The 18,231-nt window shown below is 39.9% G+C and overlaps 1 protein-coding gene across 2 annotated transcripts in view; it reads right to left on the bottom strand.

The window, feature by feature from the left end:
- Positions 1–7,632: 7,632 nt before the first annotated feature.
- The window catches only part of THUMPD2 (THUMP domain 2 tRNA and snRNA guanosine methyltransferase), a 39,435-nt gene continuing 28,836 nt past the window's right edge, over positions 7,633–18,231 (bottom strand). For both annotated transcript variants that reach the window (XM_020288597.2, XM_012788532.2), the window contains 2 exons: positions 15,019–15,127; positions 7,633–8,562 (listed from right to left, as the gene is read on the bottom strand). In XM_020288597.2, the coding sequence (XP_020144186.1) occupies positions 15,056–15,127 (72 nt within the window). In that variant the 3' untranslated portion in view covers positions 7,633–8,562; positions 15,019–15,055. The remainder of the gene's footprint in view (positions 8,563–15,018; positions 15,128–18,231) is intronic.

The following is an 18,231-nucleotide window of genomic DNA, read 5'->3' on the forward strand; positions in this document are numbered from 1 at the left end:
GGGCCACACCCTGTGCCTTGTGCTGGAGAAGAAACAAAGATATTATGAAATAGTACTCCAACTAGAAGATATCCTCAAATTTTCAAAAATTCTCAAAAAAGCTTTGTAGTCATATGCATTTGACATTAAAGATAGTTTAGCAGAAACTAAAATCACGATCTAATTCTGCCAAGTACACTGAGATCATTAGAACCACCACCTCTTAGGATCTACACCACTGTCACGCAAGTCAGTGAAGAAAGTCATTTTTCTACTTGCCATTTGCTGCATTTTGGTCTCATAGTCCACCCCCACACGTTTTTTCTTTTCTCCTAAAGATGGAAGTAAAGCTTAGGCACACAATGAAAAAAGATTGTATTATTCTAAATGTTTGAGAGGCCCAAACATTAAAAGTGACTTTGGGGAGTGGGGGAGCAAAGAATGATAATACTGACACTTGGAAAATACGGTAAAAGAAAAAATGCAAAGTATGTGGAGGCACTGCACAGAGAATGAGATCTGCGGCACCCGCAGTAGCCCGGGTGTGTGGCACAGGGCTCCCAGTTGCAAGCCACAGAATCTACTACAAGTAGTTGAGCAGAAAAGGAATTTGCTTAACAAATATATTAGGATGCTCATGAGGGCCAGAAAATTGATCTGGGAAGCTATGCAACCAGGAACGGCATCCAAGCCATCTGAATGCCACCCACTGCCCAGCTTCACTGTTGATGCTGAGCCCTGAATGCTGAACCTCTCTGCCCTTGTTGGCCCCCCAACAAGGATGCTTGTGCTGCTGCCCTCTCAGAAAGTGGTTCAATGGTGCCTGATGCTCACGTCTGAATCAAATTGTCATATGTCAGTGTCTGGCCTACACTCTACCTACAATAGAGATTTGGAAAGCTGGCGTTCTAGTTTCTGCCTTGAAGAGGTGGGACTCAAAAGGTAGAAAGGTCCCTAAACATTGGAAATGTGCTCTGGCATAACCCCCAAATATGCTAAGTTACCATTTTGACACACTCTTTGGATGCCCAACATTAATATCAGTTCTTATGCCATATTTAAACTTCCTCCAAACAACCAATATTCCCATGTGACATAATGCAATCATACTCATCCAAACAAAAACCTGCTCATCCTAACTCCTTTGGACAAGGGTAACACATGCACTTCAAGAACCTCATTTCTGGGTGGTTTCTACTCCTCATCTAGTTCCATTTGACTTTCTATAAATTATGAATTAAATTGTAGGAATGAAATACTAAAAGTGGGAAGGAATTGAAAGTCATCCTACTCTTGACTAACGGGGGGACTTGAGCTGGCCGATACTCTCTTCTTTTGCCCCTTGGTGGATAACGCTGAGTTGTATTTTACACAGCTCTTTAGAGGAGTCCTACAGAATCAGATCCCAGCTTCTCACAGTGGTGATCAGCTCAACAGTGCATCCTTGGATTGCCTTTCCCTCTTTCCATACTTCACACCTTCCAGTCCCCCTCCCAACATAAATTACCTGCAAGGAAACTTTTGTCCCAGCTCTGGTATTGGTGGAAACCTCTGGATGACAGAGTTCTAGACATACCTCTACCTGAGTACTTGGACAAAACACTCCACCGCACACAGTTAGCCCTTTGTGTCTTTCTGTCCAGTGGAATCAAGAATCCAGAATAATCAGGTGGCAGTCTTACCTCCTAATTTAATGGCTTCATTGTTGTTTGTGGACAGAAGAAATCCTCTCTTGGGAGCTATTTTGTAAGGAGAAGGGCTGTCTGTAAATGACTCTGGCTGCTCACAGTGGATTACATGGACAACGAGCAGCTGGGAATTTGGGGGCACCCCTTTTCTCAGAAAGAGAAGCCGGCTACATTCAAGCTCAGATTCCCACAGAACTGGAGGTTTTCTCCCTCCCTCTATCCTCCCTCTGGCAGGGGGACTGTGACATGGGTCCCCAAGTTCCCTAGGTCTCCCAAGTATCCCATGTGCAGAGCACCTGGCTTTGCAGAAAAGTCCATGAAGGGCTGGTAGACCAAACTCAGACTGCCCGGCACCCAGAAGCCTATACATTTCCCTATTGAAAAGGTTCTTTCTCATGGTTGCCCTATAAGAAAGGAGACCCATGGGTGGAGGTGGTAGTGGTGGTGATTATGGTAGTGGTAGTGTGGTTATTTCTTGTCAATTAACTGATCTTTCCAAGAGTTGATGAGGAGACCAAGGGATGGTGTGGACTATATCCTGACCCTTCAGGCAATAGGTGACAGTAATAAAGTTCCCCACCTGGAGCTAGAGGCATTGAGGACTGTAAAGCAGGGAGCCCAGGTGCTCCAGTGATAAGATGCAAACATTTTAATAGGGTAATTGGGAGTGATACAGTAACAGGTACCACTCTCACTTCCAGGTCTGGAGCTCATTATTCCTACTATGGGAGAAACAGCACCATCTATTGGCCACTGATTCACAGCACACACAGTGTCCTGTAAGGAAGGCATCTCATTCTCTCAAGGAGTTAGTTATCTCCCTGCTGGCACAATAACTGAGAGTTCAGTAGGCCATTCCACTGTGCCACAGATCTTCTGTTTCAAGAGATGTGATACATGGAAAGACAAGAAATCCTATGAGTCTCAGTCTATTGTCTCACAACTCTCTACAAGGAGCTCTTTGGTGAGAGGCATTGTGACCTAGAAATAAATGATAGTGAATAAGGCGATTTGTTAAGTTCATGGAAGATGTTGTTGGCATAGGGAATCCAAATCCAGAATAGTTATTATAATGAGGAAAAATTATTGCGATATCCACAGGAGAGAGTTTTCAAAATAATTCTCCTCCCGTTTGCAGTTGTCTTCCTCTATTTTGTGTTGCTATAACAAAATACTTGAGACTGGGTAGCTTATAAAGAAAAGACATTGGGTGAGGTCATGATTCTGCAGGCTTGGAAGTTCAAGGGCACAGTGCTGCATCTGGCCAGCTTCTGGTGAGGGCCACATGCTAGGTCCAAATATGATGGAGAAGCAGAAAAGCGAGCAGGCATGTGCAAAGAGATCACATGCAGAGAGAGAGGAAGCAAGAGAGTCTAGGAAGCAGAACTCACTTTTGTAATACCCCACTCTCTGGCAACTAATCCATTCCTGCAAGAGTGAGAACAAATTCACTCCCTCAAGAGGGCATTAATCTATTCATGAAGGATGTATCCCCAGGACCCAAACACCCTCCACCAGGCCCCACCTCCCAACATTGCCACATTGGGGATCAAATTTCAACATGAGTTTCAGAGAGGACAAACTCAAGCCATAGCAGCAGTGTTATAACAAGTCTCAGGATTGGTCACTGCTGCTGAAAATCCATCAGCAGTAACCATATCGGCCTAGGTGAGAAGTTCTTGTAGGACCAATGTATTGTCTCCATCCCTGCAACCATGGCCACTTTGTCCACAAGGCCGTTGAGCAAGTGCCAGAGTGCTGGGAAGGGCAGGCTGACATCCACAGGGCACAGGGCAGGCAAGCTCCCACCTACATACTTAGAACCTTTCCACAGGGGGGTCTCTTGCGACCATTCCAATCAGGCACAAATGTTCTCCCATTTGACAAGGGCCTGTTGTGAGATGTCCATACACATTCCTCTCCCCGAGACCTTCTTTTATGTCTCTTACCATCATCCAAATTGTTAGCCACTGCCCATGACAGTGTGGATCTGTCTCTCAGGCCATCTCTCCTTCCAGGCAAAGTATGTAATGTGGACCACTCAAACTTTTGCTCCCTGGCAGAGTTTCTTTGCCCCACAGTCCCTCCCCCTGAGTGGGGCTACAGTTAAATTCCTCTGGTGCCAGCACAACTTGCAGAGTCATCTGTAAGCCAGATTTGACTTTTTTCCTCCTTGGTGACCTGCTCATTGGGAATTCCCTATGAGACAGACCGTGGCTGTGAGGGAGGGGCAGTGGCATGGCAGGAGGCACCAAGTGCCCCCGCAGCTCATGAATTCAGTCAACCGAATTCTGAGTGGAGTGCAGTGTCGATTTCTACCACTTCCACCTGATGAGGGTGCGCTGCTGGGCTGGGCTTGGTGGATCAAATCACTTCCAGTTTATGAGGGGCGGTTTAGGTCACATGGTCACCTAGTGTTCCAGGGTCAAGCTCTCAGTAGCAAGCCCCAGTGGCAAACTGAGAGTTATTTCTAAAAGGAAAATAATTACTTGCACAAGCAAGCTTGGCTTTGCTCCAAAAGCTAAGAGGCTGCAGCTGTGCTTCTCCTACTGGGATTTGCCTCAGGCTCCGCACAGCATCCAGCCTTGCCACAGATGCTCTGAGCACCATTAGCTCTCCTGGGCCACGAGGGCATTCATGGAGAGCTGTTGACAGTGGGGCCGGAGCAGCTGGAGGGCCTTCCCTTGCTCAGGCCTCTATTAAAAGTAAATGAGTCCGAGTAGTAAACCCAAAGGTGACGTAGGCTGCCTTCAGATGCCAACGAGTTCCATCAGCATCTGTGCCTTTCTTATTGATGGCACTAATATCTTCAGGCCCTGCAAAGATTATGGTATTGCTTTTGTCTATTTTGGGAGGAAGGGAGGGGGCCTAAGGAGTTGATGTTGGCTCTTTCAATAATGGACACCCTTACTCCATGAGTCAAAAAGCCACTATGGGAATTCCATGATTGCTAGGGGTAGCTGTTCCAACTATAGACTCAGGAACTGGATAAATTATCATGTAGTTTTTCACTGAGAAAACTGTAGTCAGAAGAGAACTTCCACAGTCTACCACCACCACATCCGCCCACCTTCCAGCATCTGCTCCCACTTCTAGTCTGTTCTCCTACAACACGTTTCTGTAACAATGGGCATTAAATCAAATATTGCCCATCATGCCCCCAGGGACATGATGTCACCATAATGTGGAAATTGGGTTGGTTCACAAGTGATTTGTTTCCCCTGAGCACATTGCTTTGTGTCACTGGCTGAGAGCAGCTGGCTGTGAAGGACACCAGCGGAATGGCTGGATGGACAAGCTGTAGAACACGGCACTTAGCATGACACCATCGCCACATGCTCTTCTTGGTTCAGCTGGGCACAGACCGTGCCTTGGCCAGGCAGACAGTGCTGATTGTGTAACTTGGCAGCTTATACCCTTCCTTATGCCCAATTCTGTCAAGGTGCTTTGCCCTTTTCTTGACTATGTGAAGTCCTTTATTTATTGATGTATTTAGTAGGAATGTCTTTTTAACTGTGCTGATATTTTTATTAAGATTAGAGTTTTTGTTAGTGCTTGGGTTGCAAAGTTGGATAGGTTTGGAATGGTCTGCCCCAATCCTACTTTTTTTTCCTATAAATTCTGTTATTTTTAGTGCATAAATTTGAGATGAAAAAATTTTCAGGAGCACACTTATCATACTATAGCAGAAATGTCTGAATGCTGCCTTCCCACCCGTAACCATGGATACATTATTCATGCTCCTATCTACAGCTAATTCCTCCACTTGTGGACTACACTCCATCCTCTTACTCAAGGACATCAAGCCAGCACTTAATCCCTTTTTCCTACTGCATCAACTTTTTGTCTTTCCTGGAACTTTTCTTCCAATATAAAAAAACATGCTGCTACTTCTCCCAACTAAAAAAAAAATCATTCTCTTGATTCCACATCCCTTATGAACTTAATACCCCCATGTCTTTGCTCCCCTTTTCTGAAAAACTAGTTGAAAGAGTTGTCTATGCTCACTACCTCCAGCTCTGCTCCCATTTTCTGCAGTCTGGTTTTGCTCCTTCCTCCACTCTACCAAACCCCCAGTCAAGTCATTAATGACCTCCTCATTGCTACAGTGGTCAACTTCCGGTCCTTGTCTTACCTGGTTGGTTAGCAGCATCTGTAGAGCCGAACACTCCCTCTTCCATACCCTTTGCTCATATGCCTGTGAACCAACCACACTCAGTTTTCGGTCTACCTGTTTGCTCCATCTGTCTTCTTGAAGATGCCTTCTCTTCTTCTAACCTCTTAGGGTTGGAGGAATTCAGGGCTCAGCCCTGGTCCTCTTCTTTTTTCCTCCTACAGTCGACCCTTTGGTGATCCCATCCAGTTTCATGCCACCTAAATACTGACAATTCCCTAACATACATCTCCAGAGTAGACCTTTTTCTTAAACTGCAGAGTCACATATTCAATTGCCTACTCAACATCTCCACTTAATGTTTAATGCACATTTCAAAATTAGCAAGTCCAAAACTGTCTAGCAGCATGTCTAAACAAGATTTGCTAGTTTAGACTGTCTAGACAAGTCTAAATTAGACTGTCTAGACTAGCAAGTCCAAAACTGAACCTCTAATATCTCCCACCAACCCCCACAGCCTTTCCCCTCTCAGTTGATAACTCCACGTTCCAGGTTCTTAGCCAAAAATCTGGTGGTCATTCCTGTCTCCTCTCCATCTGTCGCACTACACATCTAACACGTCAGCAGATTCTGCTGGTTCTACTTTCAAAATATGTCCAGAATCCAGCTGCCTTTTGCCACCTTTCTATTGCTATGATCCTGGGGCAAGTTACCATTTTCTCTCGCTTGAATTATTGTGAAAAACTCCCAAATGATTTAATTTCACCTCTTCCTTCTTACAATTTGAAATACAGCAGCGATGATGATCCTTTAAATATGTTAGATGTACCTGTTAAAAACTCTTTCAGTGCTTTTGAGTAAAGGCCAAAGTCCTTCTAATAGTCTTCAGCGCCCTATCTGATCTGACCCACAACCTCTACCTCTTTAACCTGATCTCTCTATCCGGTTTATCCACTAGATGCCAGTAGTATCTCTCTTCCCTACCAAGTTGTAGCAACCAAAAATGTCTGCAGACATTGCCAATGTCCTTTCGGGGACAAAATCATCCCTGGCTGAGACCACTGCTTTAACTCAAGGAGCAAGGTCTATAGGAATCTTGCTCTTTTTCTTTGTTTTGTCAAGTTCTAGCAAAAGCAGACAGCCCATGCATAGTGCTCATATTCCTCAGGTCTTTGATGTTTCCTATAGCATCAGGTAAGCACAGGAATTATAAACTCTTTCACCATCATCACATGCCATAAACTTTCCATAATACTAGCTGTATCCTCACTGCCTTTAACCCGACCAGGCCAGATAAGATAACTGATACAAATTCATATTTCTGGGGGCTTGTTGCTTGAAACCCCTCAGAGTATCAATCTCCATACCAGAGTCCTCCCTGCTAACAACACAACCAAATCTAGAGTTTTAGCTAAAATGAAATGTATTAAGATTAGTAGGTACCTTGCAGCGTTTTCTTGGAAGGTCAAAGAGATAAGCTTAGAGGCTACACAGCCAGAAGCATTGCTGAAACCTCAGGATAGAGACGTTCTGGTGAAGACCACTTTGTTGCTGCTGTTGGGTACAAATGCCACACCTTGTACAAGGTGAGTATACCTTGATACCAGGGGCCTAGGTTATGCACAACATCCTGGCTGGAAAGCAAATGTTTTGGCTTCTGCTTTGGAGGCATAAGATTCACAGGTGGGAAATTTCTCAAGCATGGAAAGGTTGTTCAAATGGTACTAAGTTGAACCACTGTATGAGGCTATCGAAAAAAATTAAATCAGAGCATATATTTTCCTCAATTTACTTTTCCTTTTTCCCAAGTAATGAACACAAGAAACATTGAATTTCTAGAAATAAGGGTGAGGTGACAATTCTATTTATTAATGCTTTTAGAAAAAAAGCAAAGTCATTTTCCATCATATTGAAGGATACTGGCTTAATTCACATTGTTCTCACTGATGTTTTACATGAGACATATAAAATGTATTAGAAATACAAATTATTTTCTTTCCAATGGAGAAGAAAATCATAGACTCAAAAGTTAAGTTAAATATCAAAAGAAGTCATATATAAAAGTTTCTATATTTCTAAAAATCTGATAATTAAAATATCAACAACTTTGTATTGACTGATACTTATGTAACCCTTGAAAACTCTTTTTGAAGCTGAAACTTCTGTTCGGAAACGATGCACGACAGAATAGATCTTTTCACATTCTGAAAGAATACAAAACTTGAGTCTTTTAAAAATATTCACTAACTGTTCTTTGTTAAAAACATTAAGCACTTTAGAGTATAAAGCAGCAACTCTTTCTTAAGAAGGTGGTTAATCAGCCACACCTTCTGTCTTAGGGGGCATTTGGTTCCATGGAACCCTGTGGGCACAACAACAAACCCTACACCAGCAAACTTCTCCTGCTGCACAGCTAACATGTAAGGACTTGAACCTGGCTGGTGGCAGCCAGCCTGCTACAGTGCAGAAGAGTGTGACTTCTTGTATTTATATATGAATGCATCTGTCTTTCCAAGGCTAACTTTGTAGCATTCTACTGGTACCAAAGAGCCAAATGGTGACATTTTGTCTAGACACTCCTGGTTACTGGCTTCAAATGCAGAATATTCTGTCTCTGATATGTCAGTTGTTTCTTCAAGATTCAAGCACTTTTTAATTCCAGGTTCATCTGTGTAACTGTTCTTGGAACTTAAAGGGATGCTGCTTTCTTCACAATCTTTAAGGTGCCTGTGATGATCTTCGCTAAGCAACAAAACAATGGTTCCGCCAACACGAAGCACTCTGTGACAAAAAACGATAATTGGTATGAGTACTTCTTTCTTTTCAGACAACAAACAATCCCACTTCATTTAAAATGTTTGGTGTTTTTAATTTGAAATTTAATTTTATCTATTTAAATACAAGAATTTTTGATAATTAGGTACTATCTTCCATAATGCATATTCATTATAGTAATTATGAAATCCCTAGTACAAATCTGCTTTAATTATCTATTTTTACTCTACTTAAAAGCCAACCCTCAAAGTAATTTGTAGTCACATTCTAATAAATGATTGTACAAAGGAAAAGGCAGTGAAAGAATCCTAAAGAATCAGCATATTTTAAAGGCAGTAAGTAGGCTGATGGCAGAAGAAAGTTATCAGGAAAGGGGACATGAACAAAGAAATGGCAAAGGAAAGATCAGAAAAAGGGCAGACCTTGAAATGTCAGCTTTTTGAGTAGAATTCATTTATTCAATCATTTAACCAAAGTCTGTATGACACTTTTTCCTGGGTCCTGTGGGTTGTTAAAGGGGTGACTGGACAGTGTGAGAGGGGCAAGCGAGGAGTGTGATAAACTTACAATCAAGGCAGGCATGAAGTGCCTGGGAACATGAACCTAGGTATGGGAGAGGGGAAAATTTCCCAAAAGGCAAGACACCCATGCCGGATAAGTAGGAGTGAGCCAGGCAAAGTGACAGTGAGGGGCTGGAGCAAGGCAGGGTGCGGGAGGCAGAAGTAGCACACACAGGAGGAAGTGGAGAGGAGACAGCAGTAAGAGTGGTTCAGTTGGCTGGGTGAATCAGAGGGGGTGGGGGGTTCAGTAGGTGGGTGAGTCAGAGGCAGGGTGTGGGGGTGCAGTGAAGAGTTCCCTGTGGAACATGCTGATGTACCTAAGGAGCACTTAAGTGTGGGCTCCACCAGACAGCTGGATACCCAGCCTGTAGGTAATTAGAAAGACCTGGGCTTGAGGTAGAGATAAAAGAGTTTCAATGGTCAGTGGTAGGTAGAGCTGTAAAGTGGATAGCATTGTGTGGGTGGCAGTACAGAGCAAGAAGAGAAAAAGGGCCATGAAGCAGAGACTTCATATTTAAGGACGGATAGAGGAGACATTTCATGAAAAAGATATCCTAAGAGAAAATCTGGACAGCAGTGACATCATGGAAGCCAAAGGAGGACAGTTTTGAGAAGAGAATGGTCTCAACAGTGTCATATGCTACAGGACTAACAAGTGGCGAGGATTACAGGAAATCATCAGTGAGCCTGGGGGTAGCAATTCTAGCTGAGGTCAGGAGCAGACACTGGTCTGCCAAATTTGAGTGTGGACTGGAAGGTAAGGAAGCAGAGATGTCAAGTGTAGACTATTCTTTCAAGTTGTTCAGCTGTATAGATAAGAAACAGGGTGACAGGCTGGGTGTAGTGACTCAGGACCATAATCCTAGTACTCTGGGAGGCTGAGGTGGGAGGATGGCTTCAGCTTAGGAGTTTAAGACCAACCTGAGCAAGAGTGAGATCCTGTGTCCATAAAAAAATAGAAAAATTAGCTGGGCATGGTGGCACACGTCTGTAGTTCCAGCTACTCAGGAGGCTGAGGCAGGAGAACTGCTTAAGCCCAGAAGTGTGAAGTTGCAATGAGCTATGATGACTCCACTGCACTATACCCAGGGTGACAGAGTGAGACTCTGTCACAAAAAGAGAGAAAAAAGGAAACAGGGTAATAGCTAAAGGACCAAGATATAAAGGAAACCTCCCTTATACCTAGCAAAGATGTAAGCAGCTTAGGTAGCTTTCCCTCATCTAAGCCATCAACAAACCCAGACAGTCCTGTCTCCATCTACTTCATTCATGGTTTGCCTGGACCACAACAACAGTCTCCTGGCAGACAGGTCTTGTTTCCATTCTTGTCACCCCTCCCTCTCTGCCTTCCCAGTTTCCACACAGCAGACAAATGCAGATCCTAGCTAACTCTCCAGTTGCTTTCATCATACTTCAAATAAATCCTAACCTCCTTACTATGGCACACAAGGTTCTTACACGACCTGACCCTCACCTAGCTTTCCAACTTCACTGCCTGCTTGCTTTCCTTTGCACACTGATCTTCCTTCAGCTGCTCAAACTCATCAAGCTGCTTCTTGCCTTAGGACATCTGGCCTTGCTGTTCACGCTGCACTTAACACTCATTCCCTTGCGTGCCTTCTCATCACTCAGGCCCCAGAGTTCAAATATCACCTCCTTGGAGAGGCCATTCCTGACTACCTATATAAAGTAACCCCTGCTTTTTCTCTCTCTCTCCAGCAAAATATCCTGTTTAATTTCCTTCATCATACCAATCATGATCTGAAATCATCCTTTGTTTACTTATTAACAATCTGTCTTCCCACACTGGATGGTCAGAGACCTTGTCTGTCCTACTCACTTATCTCCAGGGCCTAATACAACACATGGAGATGCAAAGACCTCAAAAGTACCTGGGGAAAGGACGACAATCTTCCTCAAAGAACAAGGAGATGAACGGCTGGAGATAACCATGAGAAGCAGGCAGAGTACGACTGCTGAGGAGGAAGGGATGGAGAGGATAAACTTTGGCAGGGAGAGAGAAACCTTTTCTCTGAGTGAGGAGGAGGAGGGATGAGGACAGATGTGCTCGTACACAATAAGACAGGAACAAGAAAACACATAAATATCTCTAAACACACAAAAGCAAATATAATTAAAATAATAAATGAGATACTATATTTTACCTGGCATATTAACAAAGATAAAAGGATCGCCATACTGAGGATGAGAGGATTATGAGAAAATGAGTACTTCTGAAGACAGAAATTAGTACAATTTTTTAGAGACAGTCATGTAGTAATAATGTATCAAAAATATGAAATGTGTATAACCTGTGACCTAGCAATCTCACTTCTAGGAAATCATATAACATATAATAGAAATAGAATAGTAGTGATAATAATGGTGATGGTAACTAATATTTATTGAGTACTTATTATGTGCCAGGCACTATTTTAAATGCTTGGTATTATATATCATTTAATCCTCAGGTTTTTCCTTTCCACTCAACAGTATGTTGTGAATCTCCTTTCTGATCAGTTGTTACAATGTACATAATAATTTTCTATAGTCGCCACAGTATTGCATTATATGTATGTACCATTATGCAACTGTACTTATGAATGAACATTTAGGTAATTCCCAATTTTTTATTTAACAAAGAACAGTGCTCTGAACATCCTTGCACAGTTTTTCAAACTTACTATCTGGTGAAGTTATTTAAAACCATACTGCCTCAGTTTCTTCATCTGCAAAATGACCATGCTAATAGAACATACTCGAAAAGATAATTCTGTTATAGTACAAATTAAGGATGATTCTATTTATGTACAATAAAAAGACATGTGTCTACCTGTGCATATGTACATGTAAAGATGTCAAGCAGGACATTCACCAATTTATTTACTGTAAATTTTTTCAAATAATGGAGAAAATAAGAAAGTAAAAATTGTCTGAAACCTTGCAACTAAGATATTAACATTTTTGATAAAAGTCCTCGTAGGCATCTTTCCATGAACACACACATAATTTCTTACTAAGAAAGCTATTCAGAAATTATAAAGCAACATTTACCAAATTGTGCTCCTTTGAACTAGTGTAGCAGTGTTTGATGATAATATTAATAAAATATTAATAAAATTTTATTTCTTGAAAAAAAAAACTCAGTGGTCAGTAAGTTGGGGAAATTCTGTATCAAATAGCACAGATTTCTCTTTTGTATGTGAACTTGCAAGATTAGAGGTAGATGCCACAAGTAATTCTAAATTATTTGTCCATGGAACACATTAAGTCTAAACTACGTGCTACAAAACCCTCTGCTCCAGTCAGTCTGGTGTACTCATTGTTTCTGGGACATGCTTGTTACTGCATATTCACTCAAGAAATACTGAACATCTGTATGTATAAAACATGATGTAGTCTCCTTTTTAATTCTGTCTAAACTTCAGATTTTACTGAAATCTTGCTTCTTTCCTGAAAGCGTCTCAAGCCTCTTTGGCATGCAGTGCCTTCTCTGGAGCTGAGCAAGCTGAATTTTGAATTTTCCTCATATGTTCTGCTTGGTTATATTTGAGAGGAAAATTCAAATATCATACTTTTCTGAATGCCTCACAATGCTCTGCACATATAAAATGGTTACTCCTTAAAAGAGGAAATAATAAGAGCTGAGAGTGCACAGCTTATGGCACCACAGCAATCATTTTCAGACAATCTTCAATTCTGATTCCATGAAAGAATCCGGCTCTGTATTACATACAGTGCCAACAACTATTTCCACTACTTAGTATGAACAGGTTTACTGACTTCTTGCATTTTCCTTATTTTCACTAACACAATTCTCCATGCCTTCCATTTTCTAGCTAGGGCCTTAAACTAACAGTAAACCATCAGGAGAATAGTTATGTGCCCTTAGAGATATTGTTATATATATCCCCATCTACTTCCCAAAAGGATCTGAAGTGGTTTCCATGAAAAAAATCAGGTGAGAAATAACAGATATCGAGCACTTTCTAGGAGCCTAACACTTCTAAGAGTTGTAAATCCACTGACTTCAAGAACAATGCTGTGAGATGAATATTATTTAAAGATATACAAAGCAGTTAAACAACATGCCTGTGACTGAAGAATTGTATAAGTAATAGAGCCAAGAGTGGAACCCAGGTAGTCTGGCTCCAAAGCCTATATTCTTATGCACTGTACATGCTACACTACCTGTACACAACCTCAAACCATAAAAAATCAAAGTCAGATGTAAAGGTTGGCGGTAGGTCACAAGAGAAGGAACAGTATATGTATATTCAAATATATATACTTTGGTCCTACTGAAGTACTCTAATTACAGAGGAAGTCTTGAATAGTCATCTTCCTGATTCTCAGGTAATTATTTGAACTGACTGCTACAATGTGAGGACAGTCATATCTATTACTGTCTCATTTTCACTTACCTGGAATAAAAACCAAACCTAGCATAGAGAAGGTTAGGCTAGTATAGTTTCCTAGTGCTGAAAAGAACTGTCTACTCAAAATACTGCCCTACACTGACTTGTCCACAATATGCAGCATTAGATTTTTAATTAGGGTATGCCATTATCTCTCTGGAAACTACCAGGGTTAAATTCAAGTCACTACTCATACACATTACCAGTATCTCACCATGAATTGGTTAGTGTTAAAGATGGAGAATAATCCATTCATAGTTAGGTTCAAAGGCTGTAGTTATCAAGCCTGGCTGCACAACAGAATCACGTTAGAAACTTTTAAGAAATATTGATGATGAGATCCTGTCCCAGATCAATTAAATCAGAGCCTTGGTGGGGAGGAGTGGAGAATGGGCATCAGCATTTTTTAAAAGCTCCTAAAATGATTTTACTATAAGGTTGCAAAATCTGCTCAAGGAGGGTATGATACTGGGCAAAAGAAAGTATAGGTGTTCAGGAAATGTCTGAATTATAGGTGCTGCTCAGAGTAATATATCAAGAATTAGGTAACTGGGTAGCAGGGAAAGTTGATTAGAAATAAGATAATAAAAAAAAAAGTTTGGTGCACCCAGCTCACAAAATATGTGAGGTGGCTCTTAGCTGAGCTTAGATAGCATGTCAAGCTTTAATTTTCCTTACAGAATGTTAACCTTGACACTGAATTTTCTCCATCCAAAACACATGGCTCATTTTTCAAGTAGTGACACACCATTTACATAGCAGGCTCTTGAACATTTATGTTGTCCCACACTATCAAATGCCCAGCTAGACAATTTAATTTCAATTGACCTCTTATATTCATGTTCATTCATTCCTGCATGCATTAAAGGTTCTCTCCTTTGTCAACTTAAATGGATCAGAAAAATATATATACACGCCTCACTGTTTGAACCTCTCAAAGAAATACTTCCATTGAATTATATTCCCTTAGGTGATACATTAGGAACCATAAGATGAATATTTCTGCATTTTCATTTCACAGCCAATAATAATGTTGTCCATTCCGTGTTACTGAGTGTTTCTTATATAACAATTCTACTCTGTTGTTTAGTTGCTGTGTGATCATGAGAAAGTTAATGTTTCCAGACTCCAGTTTCTCATCTGTTAAGTGTAGGAGATTAATACATAGGAGGCGGGGTTTTTGTGAAGGTTAGAAGCAAATTAAATTTTTGCTTCAGCCCCATGACTGAAATATAGGTCACTATTTCATATATTTAAATTTCAGGCAATAAAAAATTAATATTTTTCAGAATAAAATTTATAGTGTAAGATGATATGGAATAACATTTCAATTATAAACTTCTGACTTGAAACCTTAGAAAATTAAGCTACAAAAACCCTTGGAAATTACGACAGTGCAATCAGACCTTAACTGAAGAGCTATGACATATTTTGGTTAAATGCCCTGCAGCTAAAAAATTATGGAAATAAATTCAACAACTTACCTTTCCATTTCTTGTAGAATGCTTTTGATGTCTTTTCCTAACTTAAACTTTTTCCCAAATGGAATGTCAGAAATAATAATATCAACACTCTCTGAAGGCAATGGCAATTCTGAAATGCAGAAATCAAAGAATCCTACTACAGTAAGGATGTTTACAACTTAAATAATGAGAAAATTGAAGCACACAGGATTAAATAAAATTTAGGGTTGCTAATATTGTTTCTAAGTAATTATAAGATCCCAAAATGCTTTTGGAATCACTAATGATAAATGGTACAGTTATTGTATTCTGTTCTTTGAAAACTGGTTTTTAAAGTAAGATAAAACATGATGTAAGTTAAGCAGAATTTTAAATTAATCAGAAAAACCAGAAAATTCAATTTTCTTAAACATATTACATGTGTAGAAAATTGTCAGACCCAGGAAAAAAAATACATTAAGTTGTCTAGAAAAACCTTTGACAAAATCATATTCTACGACTTGCATCCCCATTTTTAAAGTTGCATGTATGTATGTATGTATTATTTAGAGATAAGGTTTCACTGTGTCACCCAGGCTTGAGTGCAGTGGCTGAACATAGCTCACTGTAACTTCAAACTCTTGGGCTCAAGTGATCCTCCCACCTCAGCCTCCCAAACAGCTGGAACCAATTTTTTTTGGTAGAGAACAGGATCTCACTATGTTGCCCAGACTGGGCTAAAACTCCTGGCCTCAAGCAAGTCTCCTGCCTCAGCCTCCCAAAGTGCTAGGATTATAGGTGTGAGCCACTGCATCTGGCCCAAAAGTTATTAATATATGTTTAGATCTATTTGTTTTTAAAGGAGAGGATTCACAGCTATCATTGCATTTTTAAAGGGAACTCAAAAGGTTAAGAACACCTACTTAAGTCCTAAGACTAGAGAAAAAGCTACACTATCAATAATTGACACAATGAATATCATCACTAAAAATTATAGTATCTGATTATTAAATCTAAATTGCTTTATCATCTTAACATTTTCGTCTCAAAAGTTATATTATCATAAGGCAATACAGTATATCCTATCTTAACATCTGTATCTTCTAAGTATTCTTTCTACTTATTTCCTTCCCACTCATCATCTAAATTAAGTTAGATATTCATAAGGAAGAAGATGCCTTAATTTTCACTTTCAATAGCATCAAAGGATAGCATCATTACATTTCAATAGAAAATCATTACATTTCTATAGAAATGTAATGAAATTTAAATAATCTTTACTAAATACCATATAATTTTTTGTTGGCAGGAAATTAAAAAGCAAAACATCCTTTGTAATCTGGGAAAGTCTAATGATTACTTGCTAGATCTCTCCTAGTTCTAACCCTTATGTGAGATTAGAAGAGTAGATTGTTAGAAAAAAAGTAACAGGGTAACATTTTTAAAACCTAGGCAGAAATTTTTTTTCCAAGTTATGTTTTAACTTCATGCACTTAGTTTTAGGGTGCTGATACAGCACACATCCATTTGAGTATTATTTCTACACATCTTTTGCAAAATGATTAAAAACAATAAATAGGCATAGTTCTCAAATGTTTCATGTATGAGGAACTATGCAGTTCCTCAATTCAATTTACTACTGATTTTACTTCTAAATCTTTCTTTCACTTTATTAGCCCACCACTATGCCCATTCTCACACAACCCACACATGAATTAGCTGCTTAATTTTTCCAAATTTGGTAACATTTTTTTTTTGGTTGTTCCTCATTTTTATCTGTAACTTTCCGATTCTATATAATTGGCTAAACTGCTTGAAATAATTTTAGAAGGAACAAATTGCACATAGGTAGAAGAGAATAGCTTTTTAAAATTTCCAGAACTAAGCAGTGTCACCTAAGCTTTTGCTGATGTAGTTGACAGTGCAGGTTCTGGTGTCAGACAGCTTGTATTTGGCTCTGCTACTTACTAGCTATGGGACAAATTTATTGCTTCAGTTTCCAAACAAAATGGAGTGGAGTACCTACGTCAGAATAAATGAGGTACTATATAGAAAACATTTAGGACAGTGCCTCAATAACTCAGTTATTGAGCACTCAATAACTGTTAGCTGTACTGTGGTAACTATTTACAATGTTCCTTCTGATGTCTACAGATGACAGCCAGATGGAAACCAGGGGGCCAGTAGCCTCCAAAACAGCTCTGCAGAACACAGCATTCTCTTCTCACAACCACCTCTAGGTGAGTCTCTTTCCTATTCTCCTTTCTTCTAGCAGTGGTTCTCAAATATGAAAAAGTTCAGGAAACATTTTACTAATGAGCCCTTTTGGGGGAAAAAGCATTTAATGCAATCCAGACATTTAAGAGATGAATCAGCTGAGAAATGGAGAAAGCCATGGCAAAATGATAGATGATAAGGATTGATTTAAATATATATAGAACCAATTTAAACAACTATGAGAATTACTGTTAGGGGACAGAACATGAATGCTGTAAACCTGGATAATAGAGAAAATAGCAGAAAGTACAAGGAAAGAAAATAGGAAAAAGGATGTGTCCAATTTTATAAAAGTCCTCAATCAACCGAGTCTTTTGTTCAAATATATGCATAATGCATGTGATGGTCACCAGACCACCGGCATCAGTATCACCTGGACACTACAATTTAGTGTGTATTAGAGTTAACTGAAGGGCTTTTATAAAACAGATTCTTGGCACTATCTCCAGAGTTTTTAATCCAGAAACTCCTAAAACCATGAGCACCTGACCCACAAGACTCAACACACTTTAAAATCTTTTAAATTATTAAATGCTTTTGAACTGTCTGTGAACTAGAAGTTTGCTTATAATGAGCTAAGATTCTGAAAAGGAAACATAATTCAAAACGAACAAGTAAAAATCATTTTTTACATCTCTGCAGGAAGATTCAAGAACACACAAAAAATTTTTAGTTTTAAAAATTGGTTGTTTTGAACAAAACAACTGCCCTATTTTACCTCCTTCCAGGAGAAAAATGGGTAAACATTGTTTAAACTTGGGATCATGGCCCCAAGATATTTTCTTCCAATGGGTTTTAATGGCCTTCAAGATAGCTTTTTATGCATATATTTAAACAAAAGACTCCATTTCTCAGCTGATTCATCTCTTAAATGCCTGGATTTTATTAAATGTTTTTTCCCCAAAAGGGCTTATTAGTAAAATGTTTCCTGAACTTTTTCATATTTGAAAATGTTTGTACTAAGATGTTTTGGTTTGT

Source organism: Microcebus murinus, chromosome 3 (genome assembly GCF_040939455.1).
Source record: "Microcebus murinus isolate Inina chromosome 3, M.murinus_Inina_mat1.0, whole genome shotgun sequence".
Classification (NCBI taxonomy): Eukaryota; Metazoa; Chordata; class Mammalia; order Primates; family Cheirogaleidae; genus Microcebus; species Microcebus murinus.